This window comes from Furipterus horrens, unplaced genomic scaffold, assembly GCF_987537825.1.
Source record: "Furipterus horrens unplaced genomic scaffold, mFurHor1.1.pri manual_scaffold_1, whole genome shotgun sequence".
In the NCBI taxonomy this organism is placed as follows: Eukaryota; Metazoa; Chordata; class Mammalia; order Chiroptera; family Furipteridae; genus Furipterus; species Furipterus horrens.
In genome coordinates, this window is record NW_028327171.1 from 175657919 (window position 1) to 175676274 (window position 18356).

An 18356-nucleotide genomic window follows, 5' to 3' on the forward strand; every position below is an offset into this window, starting at 1 on the left:
CCCATTCATACAGGTAGACATTGTTGTTGTTACAGAAGTACCCAGAAACAAAAGCATACATTCTTAATCATTAGATTCAAAACTGTGTTTGGAACAAAGTTACTTGGAAAATACTTAGTCAAACTCTATCTTCCCACCCACACTTCCAGAAGTTATATAAGTTTCTCATTCACTGGACATGGATTGAGAGGTTTTTTTTTGTTTGTTTGTTTTTTAAGGTTTTATTTATTTATTTTTAGAGAGAGAAGGGTGGAAGAAAGAGAGAAAGAGAAACGTCAATGTGTGGTTGACTCTTGCCTGTCCCCAACTGGAGACCTGGTCCACAACCCAGGCATGTGCCCTGACTGGGAATCAAACCAGTGACCCTTTGGTTCATAGGCCGGTGTTCAATCCATTGAGCCACACCAGCCAGGGCAGATTGAGTTTTTCTCCAAGAGAAGCAATACAGGTAAGGTGAGAATTCAAGGTTGGTGGTGAGAGAAGTTTAACTTCTTACTGTCCCAGGGATTTTTTTTTTTTTTTTTTTTTTTACAACTTATGGAACCCAAAGGAAGATGGAGAAGAGAAAAGAGTCGGAAGACACAAGAAAGCTAAATACTTAATTGCCTCTGTCACAAGATCTTGGGTTTTGTCAGATCAGTCACATTTTGAGTGTGAAAGTGATGAACCCAGGTCTGGCTGCCTGACACAATGAAAGCCAAACTCATGAGGCAGATCCTGGGGGGGAGGAAAATGGTTTATTCAAGTTCCAGTCCCCTGAGAAAATGGGGGACTTATATTCCCAAGCCCATCTCCACATCTCAGTGCAGCAGAGGTTTTTATAAGAAAGGAGAAGGGAAGCAGAACAAAGAGATCAAGGAAGGGGATTGAAAAGTTCTCTACGTGCAGATGAGCACAACCCCTTCCTATCAGGCAAGTGATGGTCTGGTGCACATCACCCTGGCTTAGTCATCCCAGCTACATGTCATCCTGGCTCCATGGAGGCAGCAAATTTCCTAGAGCTGGGATGCCTGAAGGTCAAACTCTGTATCTTTTGAAGTTAGTTCCAAGGATTTTTATACAAACATGCTGTTTATCTGCAAGCTACATATTAGTCAGAGTCAGCATTTACAGAAACAATGTCAAGAGAATAGTAGGGTGGGTTACAGTTCCCCACTGTTACAATTCCTCACTGTTACAAAAAGTGTAAAAGATTTTGGAAATAGAAGTAGAAAAGACCTTCGTCATCTTCTCTTATCTGTAATTTTGAGAGGTGGCAGAATTTAAAAATTCCAACTTATTTTATGAGGTTAGTTTATCCTCAATACCAAAACAAGACCAGGTTGGTATGAGAAATAGAAATGATAGACTAATCTCATTCATAAATATATATTTTTAAAAGCCATCAAAAGTAATTTTAAAAGGTTAATACATTGGATTGAGTTGGGTTTATTCGAGGAACACAAGGTGGTTCAATGTTAAATGATCTATTAATATAATTCACTATATGAACCAATTAAAAAGAAAAATCATATAAATTATTTTAAAGCTACAGAGAAGACATTTGATTAAACTAAATGTTTCATTTAAAATACATTTTCTTAACAAATTATTTATCAATGGGAATATAATTAAAGAGGAGATCAAAGAAATTAAGAAATACCACACTACCTGCTGAAACATTAAACACCTTCCCTTTAAATTCACAGACAAGCTGAATGTCATCACCACTCCCATGTCAGAATCTTTTGGATAAATTTTCTAGTTAAGTGGACTCAAGGAAAACAATCATAAAAGATATACATTTGGGAAAGAAAAAACTGTCATTATTTACAGAAGATCAGTATTCAAAAACAAATATATTTCTATACACCTGCAAAAAATAGCCATTCACAAAAACAACAAATATAAAATACTGATGGAAAATGCAATAAAAGTATATTCAAAATTTAAATATTAAGTGATTACATAATATAGTACAGGATGTGACTAAAGCAGATTACAGTTTTTGGATGGAAAATAATACAGTTATTAATAAATAATACTGCAAAAAATAAACTGTTTCATGTACTCATATCTGTATACCTACTTTTACTCCACCCTGTATATGCTTACTATAATGCCTAATGTCTAATAACACTAATAAGAATTTTTAATCATTATTATTTTTATTATTAAGAAAAAATAAACTTTCTGAGAAACATGAAAAAGACCTATGAATGATAAAATATATATGGCTAGGAAAATAATTTAATAAAGATGACAAGTCTTCCAAATTGATATCAAATAATTCTAATCAAAATACTAAATTTTTATTGGGGTGATATTGGTTCATAAGGTCATATAGGTTCCAGGTGTACATTTCCATGACACATGATTTGTATATTGCATTGTGTGCCCACAACCCAAAGCCAAATCATCTTCCTATGAACCAATGTCACCCCGATAAATTTAATCTAAAAAAATACTTTTTCTTTTTGAGTGGCACGTATGAGCCACTTAAGCCAAAACCAGGTCTCAAAAGGTTCAAATGCATGATATCATACTCAACATATTCTATGACTCTAAAGCAGTCATGTAGGAAATAAGTTGCAAAAAGAAACTAGAAGATACTTGTGTGTTTGAAATTTCTAATTCATATTCTAAAGTGTCAAGCTTGCCTGAAGCTATAGCTCTAGCTTTCCTTCTGGTTCTAAACAGTTGTGATTCACACACAATGCAAATCCAGTAGCATCTCAGTTCCCACATTGCCTCCTTTTTCACTTCTTAATCTTCTTTGAGTCTAGTATTTTAGGATTTGAATTAATATCAAATAAATCATAAAATTACTCAGTACAGTAAGAAACATATTGCGTTTTCATTCCAGGCTGACCCCCTTCCCCAGTTTCCGTTCCGGGACATAAGTAGTTTTTTTGAAGTACACATTCTCCTTGAGAAGATAGGAAAGGAAACAGATCTGGGTTTGACCTATGGCTTTTGTTTTTATCCAGGTGGATTTGGTGGACCTGATTCAGTTTGGAATTCTTGCACCTAAAGGTGAATCAACTCTCAGGTGGCTTACAAAAGTAACTCTTTTGCTTTGAGAAAGAATAGATATTTATGTTTGCTATTCAGGCACTGCTCTTTTATAGTTCATTAGTCTGAACCCAATCCACTCCCCAATCCCAGCTCCAGATCCAAATGTTGTTCACCAATGAAATCAGCTGTGTCCACATGGCACTTTAAAATGCATACACTTCTTTCTTGTATATGATTTCTCTGGTTCTTAATTAGGCATCTGTCACCCATTTGCCACCAGTATAGGCAAATGTGCTTTTTTGTTTGTTTGTTTGTTTGTTTTACTTCCTTAGGTGCCTTGCTCTCAAAGCTGCATCATAGATTGGAGATGGCTGGAGACTGAGCAAAAATTTATAGGATTGTCTACTCCTTCATTAAGGTAGGTATTATTTTATAGTCAATTTTATGAGGTTAAAGAAAGTTACATGATTTTCCTGAAACTTTATCAGTAGAAATAAAAAAGTGACTCTTCTCAACATTTCCCTCCACCCGACGAACTAAAAAGATAGACACACAAATATACACATGTTCTTTTAAAAAAATTTTTCCTAAATTTATTTTTGAGAGAGGGAGATTTGTTGTTCCATTTATTTATGCACTCATTGGTTGATTCTTGTACATGCCCTCACTAGGGATCAAACCTGCAACCTCGGCATACCAGGATGATGCTCTAAACAACTGAGCTACCTGGCCAGGGCCACATGCATCTTCTCAAAATTTCCTATCTGCTCTTGAGCAGACTTAAGATGCTGAGGAATATGAAAGCACTTTTCTTACTCTAAATGGATAAGATTTAACCAAAATAATAAACCATTTGGAATGGAGAAAAGCATTTTTTAATTTTTGAAAAGTCTTCATGTCAAAAAGGAATGCATTTACATGTAACATTCTTAGATGGATGTTTCCAGATCCTTAATAGAAGACTTGACAAGTGAAATTACTCTTTTAAAAAGTGAGGTTTATTGTTGTTGTTAAAACTGATAACCCAGAGACTTTATTCTTTGGGACCTAAGCAGCGACACCTACTACTGCTATTGGATTAGTAGGATATTTTTTTAGATATGCTGAAATATAGCTTCAGGACTAATATGATAATGACCAAACATTCAGGATTCTGTTCAGAGCCTCAAAATTTAATTAATATTGCAAAGCTCTAAGCATCATATAACTTGCTTATTCTCATCTCAATATAATTATCATAAAATTTCATCTTTAGTGTTTTTAAGACTAAGTACATGCATATGTTTCTACATAGCAGATCACATCTTTCATTTTTATTAGAAAATATTCTATTCATACAAATGGATTATATGCACATATATAAAACATATATGTTAAGTAAAACTATTTGTGTGTCTAGCACCCAACCTAAGAAATAAAATATTACTAATTTCTAAATAAAACCCCAAACTTACCCCTAGATTCTGAATATTTTCCTCATCATTCTTTAGTCTTATCAAGTGTATTATTAGATCTATTGTTTAGCTTGTAAGGTTTTTAAATATTCTAGAAATGGCATCTTGCTATATTTCAGCAGCTTGCAGATTTTGTTCAATATTGTTTGTGTCTTTTATCCCTGTTGATGTTCACAGCTGAAGTTTATTTATCCAAACAGTAGTATGCTCTTCCATAATATGAATACATCACAGCTTATGAATTTATTTTACTATTTTTTCAGGTATTTTGCACTCATAAACAATGCTGCTGTGAACATTTTGCTTATGTCTTCTGACACACATGAGCAAAAGTTTCTCTGGGTGAAATTATTGGGAAATCTGGCATGTGCATCTTCAGTTTTGCTAGAGATGCCAACCTGTTCAGCAAAATAATTATATAAATTTACATACACACAATTAATTGTAAGAAAACAAAAACCCTGGCATAATTTTGACTCTTGATTTCATAATCCACATCTAATATGCTAACAAATTTTATCAGTTCTGCTTTCAGAATATATCTAGAACCCAGTCCCTTTTTGCTTTTACTTCCTACCCATGCATACTGGCTTAAGCCACCATCTTTATGTGTCCAGAGTTGATACACTTTGCTCCTTCCCTCCCCCAACTACCACCTGATTTAACACCCTTCTTTGTTCTGAGTTATGAGCACTATCCACTATTTTGGCCTCCTTGTTTCCATTTTTGCCTCCCAAAGAGAAGAATATTTTCCATTCTGTAGCTAGAGTGATTCTTTAAAAACTTCAATTCAGATCATTTTATTTTCTTCTTCAAAGTTCTACAAATTTGGTTACCTATCTGTCCTTGGCCAAAACCAATGGTGTGGCACATTACCCACTTATCACATTCCCTATGTTATTTCCACTTGCTCAGGGTCCCTCAGCTTCATTTGCGTCCTGTTACTTTTGCATGTCAGGCAAGCTTGACTTTCCAGATATTTTGCTGGTTATTTCCTCTGTCTGAAAATGTATTTCCCACTCCTTACCCAGGCCTCCCCATAACTCTTTCTAACTTCCTTCATGTACTTTCTTAAATTATCACTTTCTCAATAAAACCTTTTCTGACCTCCTTGTTTAAAATTGCAATCCTACTCCTAACTTTCACTCCATTTTTCATGAGGACAGGAATTACAGTCTCTTTTGTTTTCTACTATATTTCTAATTCCTAAAACATATAACAGAAGAAATGTAAATAATAATTACAGTAATAACAACAAATTGTGTTACTATTCTAGGTACTTCTAAGCAGACTGCATAAATCGACTCATTTAATTCTCTCAAAAACCAATGTGGAGGAAGAGGACTTTCTGTTTGAGCAGTGTTAAGAGTTTGAGTGTTTCCTCTTCATATAAAACAAGTATAAAATTGGAAAATATTCAAAGTGATGAAAAGCAAGGATCTAGAATTGAGATTACTCTATTCAGCAGGGTTATCATTTAGAATGGAAGGGCAGATAAAGTGCTTCCCAGACAAGGTAACTCTTTTTGCTAAAGGAGTTCATCATCACAGAGATATTATTATATAAAATGTTAAAGGGACTTACTTAAGAAAAAGAAGAAGATCAAAACTATGAACATTAAAATGACAACAAACTTACAACTATCAACAACTGAATCTAAAAAATAAAAACAAAAACAAACCAAGCAAACAGCCAGAACAGGAACAGTATCATAAGTATAGGGGTCATCTGGAAGATTATCAGCTGGGAGGAAGGGGAAATGGTGCAGAGTCAAGAAGCATAATTGTTGGAACAAAATAGACAGGGGGAAGTTAAGAATAGTATAGGAAAGGGTGAAGCCAAAGAACTTACATTCATGACCCATGAACATGAACTAAGGGGGAGATTACTGGAGGAAAGAGAGGGTACCAGGCAGTGGGGGCAAAGGGAAAAAAACCAGGACAACTGCAATAACATAATCAATAAAATATACTTAAAAATTGGAAAATACTAACCAAAACAACTATTCCATCACACTGAAAATCAGTCAAGGCAACACAACAATGGAGAAGCATTTATTCATGAAAAATTGCTGAATTCTGGTACGATAAGCAGGAAGCTATGACCTTGCCTGGAGCCAGCTGCACCCAAGCTCCCTTTCGCCAACCCTGGCTGGAGAATGGCTGCAGAAACCAGCTTTGCTGCACACGTGGTAGGCTTGATTTGGAACAAGAAGAGAGGGCAATAATCCCTGCTTTCTCCTACATAAAGTGGGAAATTAAGTTTAGAAGAAGTGGGGAAAACCCACGGCTTTTGAAGCCTGAGGATGTGGTCCAAATTTGGGGTAAGTGGTAAACCAGCAGGATTTAACAGAAAAATCCTAGCAATTAGAACCCTTTGGGGTCTGAGAGAGCCCTCCACAATCACTGACTGACTGAGACACTGCATGCAGGGAAGACTTTGAAAGAGTCTTCTTGCACCAGCTTCACCAGCTTGATTTTGCAAAACACTGTTCAAAAGCAGTCATTCTTATATTCTTGAGTTTCAAGGACGTATTTTAAATTTCATTGAATGCAAAGTCTGTATTTTTAAACTTTTTTTAAATATCAAAGACAAATTTTTCTATGGTTTTTGTGTTATTTGGTAAAAAAGTAAAGATACTGATTAACTTTACTATTATCTACTGTTAAATGTGCATTTAAATTTTTTTAAATAATTAGACTTATGGGGCTGAGAAAATGTGCATTACAAATTCAGATAAAGGCATTATATCAGTATTTCTTTATTTTTTTATAGCAGAGGTGGAGGAATAATATGACATCACACAGGATTAATTAACTATTTAATTAAGCAAATAATTGCTGAATGCCTCTTATATGCCTAGCACTGCGCTAATTGCTGAGCATACACAGGAAAACACAGTAGACCATGTGTGACTTTTGTGGGCTGTACATTCCCATGTGGAAGACATGATAAATAAGGAAAGGAATTTACAGATATCATTGATTATTGGTGAGTGGTATCACTTTGAAATGACTAAACTGGGCTCTAGTGAAGAAAAAAGACAGAGGACGTATTTCACTTGTCGTGGTCAAGGAGAGTTTCTTTGGGATGCTGCCTACCATGGGGGTTCAGCATGGGGTGCCAGGGAACCACATTTGAAAAGAAATAATGAATTCTAGCTCTTTCACTTATTGATTGTAAGATTTGGGGCAAGTCAGAAAACTGTCTTCTGCTTTGATTTCCTTAACAGTATAATTTATAACTTGTGAGATCCACATGAGAATGAAGTTAAATAGTTCTTAAATGCTGTGTTTTTCAAATTAAACATTAAAACAGGCTTGCCAGCCAAGAAGGAGTCAACCTTGCAGAGATATCCAAGAGAATTCCCAGCTGAAAAAACAATCACTGCAAAGACCCTGTGTATTTTAAGAAGCCAGAAGTCCACTGTGCAGCCAGCAGAGAGCATGGGCCGGACAGCTAGAAGAGAGAGTGCGAGAAGGCAGGGGCCAGGCCTGGAATTTGAATGCTGATTTCCTGCATGAAAGCTAATGATGGATACTAACTCACATACCCTGTAAATGAAACAGACTAATTTATTTGAATCAGAAAATATATCAGAAACAACCAGAGCTAGCTTCACATTTTTCTCTGGTTGTAAATTCCAGATGCCTTTCCCAACTCATGAGAGAAACTGTCAGCCAAGAAAGTAACTTAGTAAAATTGAAAGAAGAACAATAAAAAACGAACCCACCAGGCACCCAAATCTGCCACTAGGTGTTACATTCCTAAGGTAACACAAAAGTCACTTGCAAAGCCTAAAACACAGTCTCCAAAGTACCCCTGGAAATGAACAGGAGGTTAATATGCCACGTAAGGTTTGTCACCAGTTTACTGTCCTGGCTTTATAGCCGGTTCACCGACACCCACGTGGCAGAAACAGAGCAGAATCTCCTTTCTTTAAGAGGTAAACCCACTCTCTTATGAATAATCAAAGGGTAGCTAAATTCCAGATACTACCAAGGGCTTGCATACTTTCTATAAGAATAAGTCTAGGAGGAAAAAATCCAGAGTCTCAGAGGAGCTAAGCCAGAAATAGGGACGTGACAGGAAGGCTCCCTGAACGGCCCTACCTTGTGCAGCCAACTCTTTCCACCTCTCCTTGTTCTGCTGGATAATGTCCACCAGGCTGTTCTTGAAGCTCTTCAGGTCCACACTCGCAAGGGAGTAGTCCAGGGAGTAGGTGCTGTCGTTCCCAGCGCCTTTCATGTTCGATCGTCTAAACAAATCAGCAGTGTGTAAACCCAGAAAGGCAATTGAGCTAACAGTAATCACCAACAAACCAGAAAATACCAATGTCAGGATATGGAACCAGGGAGCAAAGCCTGAAATGCTTTATAAAACCAACTGGAGAAGCCGCATGGCAGATGCTCAGACCCCATTCTGAGCACATGTTAGTGCTGCTCAACTGCCTTCTTTTCTTACTTCATTGAGAGAGCCAGGGACTCTGTCAGAGATGCACAAATCTGCCAGAGTCTCCCAGAGCAGCAGGTTGGGATGCTCACATTTTAGAGGGTGGAGACGCTATGGAGCAACAGAACCTTGGGGTGAGCTGACTTACTAGCGTGTCCATCAATGGACATCACCAAAGGGGCATCACAATTCTGGAGCCCAAAGTGGGCAGTGGCACCTGCTCCTTCCCCCACCGTTTAATCTCCAGGCTAACCTGGATCTTTCTCAAGTAGAACATTTCCTCAGTGTCCCCATTAGGGTACATTTAGGGCACCTGTTGGTGTGCTATTAGGAAAAGTTGTGTGTTCAGATGGCTAAGAATTTAGCATGACTTTTCTGCAACTGGAAGTTTTAAGTAATAACCCTTAGCAAATTTATCGATGAAAAATTCTAGTTTAAAATAATGTAAGCTGTCTATCTGATGGACATGTTATATAGAGTCATTGCATTTGTGTCATTTAAAAGGCTAACTTTGATAAAGGCATCTGTCTAGATATACAAGTGGTTGTGATTGATTTGTTTTTAAGCAAAATAACACAACAAGTTATGTTACTATATCCAGGAAACAATACCTACATCTTCAATAAAAATTCAAATAATTTTATTCTCATTGGTAGTGAATACTACCTGGTATACTACTTAGTACTTTGATATTTTTGTAATGGACATAAAGTTTATTTCAACGGCTTATGCAACATAATACATAGCCACTAGGTGGCAGTACTATCTAAAAATTCTTGAAGAATTTTCTGCCTAGATGTAAGAAATAATAAAGATAATTATAAGCGAAAGGTTATGAAACATCACAAAGATGAAAAATGATGCAAAAAAGAAAATGTCAAACCTGCTTGATCCGTAAGAATTTTCGGTTTTTGAGTCTTCCTCTATAAGAGGAATAATAATTTTCTCTGTTGAGTCTGTCAGAAGAGAAAATGTTGGCTCTACTATGAAATCAATAAAACCTACAAAAGCAAAAAGAGATAAATTCAAATGTTACAATTTACTGAATTCCAAAATTAGTAATAATGAAGAGTCTCTGATGCTTCTGACCGCAATTATTCACTATAATATTGGTTTATTTACCCCTTGCAATTATTTTTATCCAATAACACTTAATCTATAGGCATGGTCTAACACAGTGGTTCTCAACCTTCCTAATGCCGTGACCCTTTAATACAGTTCCTCATGTTGTGGTGACCCCCAACCATAACTAAAGTATAGTGATTAATCACAAAAACAATATGTAATTATATATGTGTTTTCCGATGGTCTTAGGCAACCCCTGTGAAAGGGTCGTTAGACCCCCAAAGGGGTGGCGACCCACAGGTTGAGAACCGCTGTTCTAACAGCCATACAAAATATTCTCTCAAGCAATGGAAGAGATTCAATTTAAGCTTGCTAAGTCCAGTATATTGGCTTTTCTACTTATTATTCAGCATCATACTATTTATTGTTAACAATAAATTCAGATCTAACCAGAATTAATATATTTGGCTTTCTCAATGAGAGGGATCATTACCCTTTCTGAAAGGTCTTCACTTGATTGTTGAAATTTATTATTGACCAACAAGAAATAATATCTAAGCTTCAAAGAAATAAAATTGAAGTTTTTTCTCAGGTAATAGGAGATCAACCACTTTTTTTCCCCTTCTGATATATTAGTTAGAGCTTTCTGCCAGTATGTTAATATTTCAGACTGCTGTTTGTTATTCTCTGGATGTGAAGTGTCTGCTCACAGCGTGTGGGCGTGTTCTGTCAAATCAGCAAAGAGAACACTACCATCTCTGGGAGACAGCATTAATCTCACCACTTGGAGATGTCAGAATGAATAAAGACTTTTACATTTAAAGTACTCATCAAGACAGGAACTGACACATGGAGAGAATAGGGCACTTACCAACCCAGTGTCTAGGTGGAAGAGAGTGCAACCTATTTTAAGCATTGTGTACGTTCAACCCCCCAAGGTTCCAGGAGAGGTGTGGTGCTGGCAGCCCAGCACTGGTTGCCCAAAACACCTCTGGGAGCAGCAGACTACCATCTGAATACAGAATAACTAGGGCAATGCTTTTTAGGTAACAGGGCCCCGAGCAATGTCCACATTTGAAGGGTAGCCCATCCACCAGATATTCAGATAAAATCAATTCACATTTCAGATAACTGGTTTAGCCATAGAATATATTAAGGTACATTTTTAATTTAAAAAACTTCAATAGTTTTGTGTATTAATTGGTGCCTTGAGGTCAGAGCAATGTTAATTGGCCACCCAGGGTGCTGCTTAAAGTTCCGACTATGGTTTTAAGTGCCTGGGATATGGACTGTCAAATAAGAAGTTATCTGCACTAACATAGCACCAATTTCTATTACAGCCATGGGTCTCAGAAACTTCTATTCCTCCCAGGTTGCCTGAGGAGGTCCTTAGCCTACCACACTCACATCTGAACGACAGACACGTGTGTTATGCTTCTAGAAACACAGCTGTTGGAACTTGGGTGGGAAAGGGGAAAGGTCAGAGCAAGAAACTCTCTTACAGCTGACCCCATTTGTAGGAGGTGGAACTGGAACAGCTACAGAGGTAAGGTAGCCATCTAATAGTTATGAAGTAATGAAGATGCTGGCCCAGGCAATGACTATTACAAATATTTGAGCTACAGAGCATAGCGATAATACATTTTAATAATGGGTTGGACTTGAAGTCTCCAACACAAATACAAATAAAAAGAATGAATATGGTTGCAAGCAGTATCATTTTACAAATTTCTTATTGTTGGCTTATCTATTCATAGCATAAGAATTTTTTCCAGAAGAATATGAGTTAGTATATTAAACATATTATGCAAGTTTAGTGATAACAGAACAGATATATGAATATTATTATTAAATTGTTCCATATTCAAAAGATTAAATTACAGAAAACAATAATCAGCCACAAAAACAGAATAAAATGCTGTCCCTTTCACAAGATTAAAATCTTTTTTTGTAAAAGGATTACAAACAATAATAATTACATTTACTCATGCTGCTTTATTGAATTCATTTTGTGAGAATGTTTTAATAAAGCATATGATTTAGCACTATATAGACAGGTGTGCCTAAAGAACAGATTTATCATGATGATGGAATGAGGTTCTCATGGATGTTGCTCCTTTGAACAACACAGCGTATCCATTTGAAAACTGACAGAGACATCCGCTCTCTGTGACCACCCTCTCCCGCATACCTATTTGTGACTGGGCCACCATTGTCGACTTCCGATCACAAAGTGGGGAAAATGGAAGCCCTAACTCAGCTTCTTTATCTCCCTGCAAAAAGGAAAACTCATTAGTATACAGACTTGGTTTGGAGAAGCTCAGATAACAAGGGGCCTAGATACAAAGCCAAAAGCCACAGCTTTCATTTCTTAATTGGCACTCTGTATTTATTTACTTTGATAACACCAAAAGCTGTAGTCTAAGTTTATATAATTCTACTTGGATGGTCTGCTTTGGGAACATATTACAAAGGAAAAAAGAAATGAACATTTTCAGCATGTGGAGACTCTGCTTTGTATTACAACCTCTCAATTACAGACACACCTTGCTCGTTGGAATTTTCTAAAGTCACCACAAAATAGTTATCTTAGTGTGTATTTTGCATTTATTTAACAATCCAGTTCACAAATTTTTCTGCCTTTTTTTTTGTCCTATGCCAAATACATCAGCAGAGCTTCAGCATCAAGAATTCTTAGTTACGCTGCTTTTAAAAATTAAAATTATATGAGCATTTTGAAACATCTTTCTACTTTTTAAACAATTTTATTTGAATTTCCCACAGCAAGTAACAAAGAATATCTTTAACATTCTTAAATTCTGTATGCATAATTTTTAAAATATTTTCTCAGAAAATTTAAATATCAATGATTTTTTAAATTATTTGGTCTTATTTATATAGATGAAGTGAGCACATATGTTAATGAATTCCATTTAAATGTTTGGGCTTAACATCAGAAGAGGTCATTAGATTTTCATCTCTTAAAATAAAGATGGCTGCTTTGGGTAAAACTTTATTGTAACAAAGTTTATCGGTTCTTTCCTTTGCATTTAAGAGGATATGCTTACAAAAGAAACAGAGACAATACTTTGGGCCTGTTCACTTCAATTGGCCATTTGAAAGAATGCTTTGGGATTTATTTTCTCCTAAGTTATTGGTTGCATACCTTCAAGGGGTACACTGGCCTTGCATAAGCTGACAGTTTGAGACACATGGTCAGGGGCTGAAATCAGGGGACAAAAGGTAGGGGGTCTTCACTTCCGATTTGTTATGACATCTATGTAACAGTGCAACAACTGTCTGAGGACTTAGTGTCCACTCATTCTGCTCCTCTAACGTCATGTCATCATGATCTTTACAACATCAAGTCAATATATTTTATGGGCTTTAATGTCTTATTGACAATGGTTTCTGGTGCATTTCCTCTGAACCATGCCTCTGATTATGTGGAGTGGAAAATTTGATACCAGAGTTGTTTGGGGAGATCTAGATATGGTCACCAAAGAAGTAGCTACACATAGGAACATTTTACCACTCCAGGACTTAAAGAAAACAGGGAATAGATTTTCTGTGTCCTCTCCCATCAACTACTCTTATTCCCTTAGAGAATAACAACATCCATTCCATGTGGAATTAATGTTTATTCCCAGCTAAATGGACAGATGAAAGGGGATTATTAGGATCATTAACTTTGGAATCACAAGACATAGTATTGAATCACTGTTGTTCAGCTGGTTATCTCTGTTACTTCAGATATACCATAGCCTTGTCAAAAATCAATTATCCTCATGTTACCTAACTTGGTAATTTTGGTCTACTCATTTTAGGAATAAAGATATACTAGTATCTACCAAATAGAATTATCCTGAAGTTACACGAGCTAATGTATGTGTAGCCCAAGGAGAAGGCTTCATGTTTAATGAAGTCATTAAATGTTAGCTAAGAATCATCATTTGTAATAGCAAAAATACAGAGCTTTGCCAATTAAAGGTATTTATGATGTCTAATGCATATCTTGGATGGCATTAAACCACAAGAAAAAATGTTGGTAGTTAATCTAATGTAACAGAAAGGCATTGCCACCCTCCTCTTTTCTAGCAAGGAATTAACATGACAGGAATTGAATTTTGAAAGATTAATTTGTCAACAGTGTGGAGGATGGCTTGAAGTGACTTGAGATTGATTTGGGCTTAAAATCTGAATGAAAAGAAGTCTTTGATGCCATGAATAGAAATAAGACAAACTGTGTGGGCACCAGATTTGAAAGTTATTATGGATTTGATTTTTAACATGTTGGGAATAGGCAAAAGAATAATATCATTAATAGTTTATGTTGAAATATAAATGATATTACTATTATTAAAATAGAAATAAAGCTAGTCATAAACTTCATGGAAAATGTGATATTGGGAATACTTATTTGATATATGCAGATACAACTAATTGGCTTTATTGGTCAAGGGGCTGCTATCTGATATTTTAATATATGTATTTTTATATAAGTTCTTTGTTTGACCTAAAAGTGTTAAGTTGCGCCTTAAAAAGGCAATGTGATGATTTACCATGAGCTAAATTTTATAGAATGCTGAATGGCAATATTAGGACTCAGTCATTTGACAGATCTATGCAGAGTCAACTTTCCTATTGAGGGAGTGAGAGATTTTATATTCTATTTGCTTCTTGAAATCTATAATTGATTTAGCATATTAAATTTCCACTGCTAAAACTCACTGGACACTAAAGTTCATTGATTAATTTATTTATAAATATTTTAAAGTGGTACTTACTCTTTAGGGGAAATAAAAGCTATGCATACAAGTTTAGTACGGAGCTCTGCAGCCATACCATGAGGCATAAGAAACCCAGTGGGACAAGTCAGTTACTACTAAAGGAGAAGAAAAGAAATGTAAAGAGGAAATGAGGGCTCCAGTGTATACGTTTGACAAACTCTACAATTTTTCTTATTCTGTCCATGATAGGGAACATTTACATTCCTTTGAGATGAAATAAGGGGTCAAAGCCACAGGCTCTGTACATGTCAACTAGCTCCTTATGGGGTTGTGCTGTCATTTGACTGTGCTGTCTTCAGGAGGCCAAATATATACTTTTAAAGAGCAATAACTTATTGAACACACATATGTTCTGAGGCATTCACTCATACAAGTGATTGGAGCAAAATTATAGGGCCCTAAAGCCACTAAACTCAATTAACTGTAGCCACTCAATTATACCCCTAGGTCTCTGCTTCTGTCCTTGGGATGAGCCTGCAGGTGGGGAAGTAGAGGAAGTGGCCCCATCAACATGGAAAGAAAGGAGTCTGATGTGCTCGGGCCTGACAGCTCATGCCTGTCCCTGTGATTCCCTTGGAGGCTGCTGAGAGTTCTTCCCTGAAAGACCATGACAAAGTCCTAATAATTGTTTTTATACTTTCCTAATGGTGTAAAATGCTCTGATAGCTGCAAACAAGCTGTCAAATGGAGTGACTTAATGGCGTATGTTTTTCTTTTTTGCATTTTTCTCTGAAGTCAAATAGTTTCTATAGTTTTAAAGAAATGCAGAAGGTAGAAAAAAGTAAAGTATAAAATCTTGAGAAAGCTTTTTGCACTGAAACCTAAGCTTTAATCATGGAAGAAACACCACCAACAAACATGGGGCGAGCCTCTGGCCACAGGCTTGGGGGCCACGCACGTAAGGCCAAAAGATGTACATGAGGGCCCTCTATTTACATAGGGCAATTGAATTGAGATTTAAAAGGAGGGACAGATGCAATAGTTTAGTCTTCTTTGAACAACTTATTTAAGAAATTTAGGTCACCTAATTACTTTCCTGCATTTCTCCTAAAAATGGCCCTTCTAAATTCTAAGAAAGTCACCAAAACTGATTAAATGTTTAATGATTGTTATAACTAACATTCAATTTTAGCAGAATTTATATGATATAGTTATTTTTGTGAGTGTTATAAATATTTTACAGAGCATTAATATGCCTTGTGTTATTGATGCTTACACTTTAATTCTTCTTAAAACTTTAAGCTTTGATTTTTAAATTTTAAGGTATTATTCTGGCTCAGAGCTATAGTTTTTTACATTTATGAAAATGTTTTTGTTGTATCTCTAAATTTGTGATACCAGATTCTTAGCTGAGAATACACTAATTAACTGCATTTTTATTATTATGGGAAATACAATTTATTTTTAAACAACACACTTTATACTATTTCTAGCAACATCGAAGAAAATAAAGGAGTCTGGCTGTTTACAATTTAGGATAAAACAATAATTTTGAACTTCCCTTCTAAATAACTTGGATTTCCAGTATTTTGTTTCTCCTTGGCTGGCAAGGTATGCCTATTGGTAAATGTAGGTTTTATACATGTACCTTTTTTTTTTTCTCACATGTCACAAAGCAACTATTTGAAAAATGGAAAACTTCACTTAGTTATTGGGTTTATTTAGTATGAAGTTTGAACAAATTTTAATATCAGTGATTATTTTTTTAATTTTAATTGTATTAACTTGTTATCTTGCCAACCTACTGTGTCTGTTCAAGAAGAGTCTAAGAAGTAAAAATCTCTCTTCCTTTACTAATGGTTATTTTCTTGGATAGTACCTACACCTCTAATTTCTCAGTAATATCAGTCTTCATTGAAATGAACGGAGCATTTTCAAAATGCACCCATTATAGTCAGAGGGCAGTGGACTGGCATGAATGCTCAGAGAGGGCATGAACTATGTTGATGACTTCACAGGTGTGCTGTGAAAAATGCCTTGGAAATAAGGATCTGCTTTATTTTCTTTACCATCAGCTGCTCTCTCAAGAGCCAAAAATAAAGAGTTTCTCAAGACTGCAAATTCTGGATACAATTCTGATCTCTTCTTGCTACCATTTGCTTCTGGCTTTAGAAAGTATACCTAAAGTATCATAGTTACACCAAGGATCGGAGTAACATTGATGGGATTTTAAAGGACGATACAAATGGCTTGGTCTACACTTGTTTGTCTCCCAAAAATGCACAATGTTAAAAATTGTTAATGTCTATTTAAGCTCTTTTGTTATATAAAATAAACTTAGTAAACAAACTGATAAGAAATTGATTTAGAAGTCAAAACATCCCAAAATTCCTTTGTATTTTTCTGAAACATTAATTCATACACATGTATATGTACACACACATATGTGTGTGTTTATATGTGCACAAACATGCACACATAAATTTTCTTGTTGCTCTTGATTCTAAAAACCAGTTCTTTCTCTTATTAATTTTTATTTTTGAATTATTATTCAGTCTCTAATTTTGTTAAAACCTACTGAACAAATTTCAAGCCTAGTGCTATATTCCACAGAGCAGAAGAAAAAATACTTCTCTTAATAGGCTAATTTTTAAACTGTAGTTGTGTTGGGAATGTGCTTTTTAAATTACAGCCAGACCCTTCAAAGTTTGGCTTTAAGTAAGTATCAAATAAAATATCAATGGCTCTCTAATACTTTGCCTTGGAAAAATATAAAGCTTAAAATAGATTGAGAGAAATAGCAAGTAATGCCAATCTCTCATATTTGTATTATGTCTCTAAGACCTCTCACATTTATTCTATCATTTTGTATTTTACAACCACCCTGGGTGGAGGTGAAGTTGAATTAATACCATTTTATAGTTAAGAAGGTGAAGACTCATATTCCCTCTACTGGAAGGATGGAAAGCTAGGGCTTACAGGTGGGTTTTCTGAAGCTAAGTCCAATTATCTCTTACTTTGGAATTATCAGGCTTCTTATGCTTGCTCAATATACATAAAATACTTTATTCAACAAGAAACATAAAATGTTTACACTTATACTGCAGCTGTGGGCAGTGATGAGTTCTGGGCAGGCCCTGTCTGATTTGCCTCAAATTCTCTAGTACAGACAGTGGATCATGACATAATATTTCAATTTTTAGTACATTCCAAAGGAATGAAGGATTATATATTCAAATTGCTTTATAAAAGTGCTCTTTTGACTGAGATAATAACCCCCGTCATTTAGCTACATAGTGAGAAGGGATCGCTCAGCACTGTGATTCTACAAGTGATAGTTTCACAGGTGGTGATATGAAGATGAGCAAGAATAAGAAAAATCATGAAAGAACTATTGCAGTCCTGCCAACATCCAGGGCCTCGGCATAGATACACATATTCAGTTAAATAGCTTATGTCAAATACACTCAGAGCAAAGCATACACTAAGGAGTTTTAGATTCATTGCTCTACCCACCTCCAAAGGGCTAAAATACGTGGTATGGCTAAGAATAGGTAAGGGGACTGGGAGACTCACTAGTTAACTGAATGCATGAAAGAATTTTACCTGTTGGAGTCAAGGTCATATTTTAGCAAAAGTCTCATAAACTTGTTTTGCT

At 35.7% G+C, this 18356-nt stretch overlaps 1 protein-coding gene across 4 annotated transcripts in view; it reads right to left on the reverse strand.

Annotated features, from left to right (window-relative positions):
- Positions 1-18356, reverse strand: part of PDE1A (phosphodiesterase 1A) — a 286129-nt gene that overhangs the window by 10444 nt on the left and 257329 nt on the right. For all 4 annotated transcript variants that reach the window (XM_090281369.1, XM_090281359.1, XM_090281351.1 and 1 more), the window contains 3 exons: positions 12160-12241; positions 9787-9904; positions 8564-8709 (listed from right to left, as the gene is read on the reverse strand). In XM_090281369.1, coding sequence (XP_090137495.1) covers positions 8564-8709; positions 9787-9904; positions 12160-12241 — 346 coding nt within the window. The remainder of the gene's footprint in view (positions 1-8563; positions 8710-9786; positions 9905-12159; positions 12242-18356) is intronic.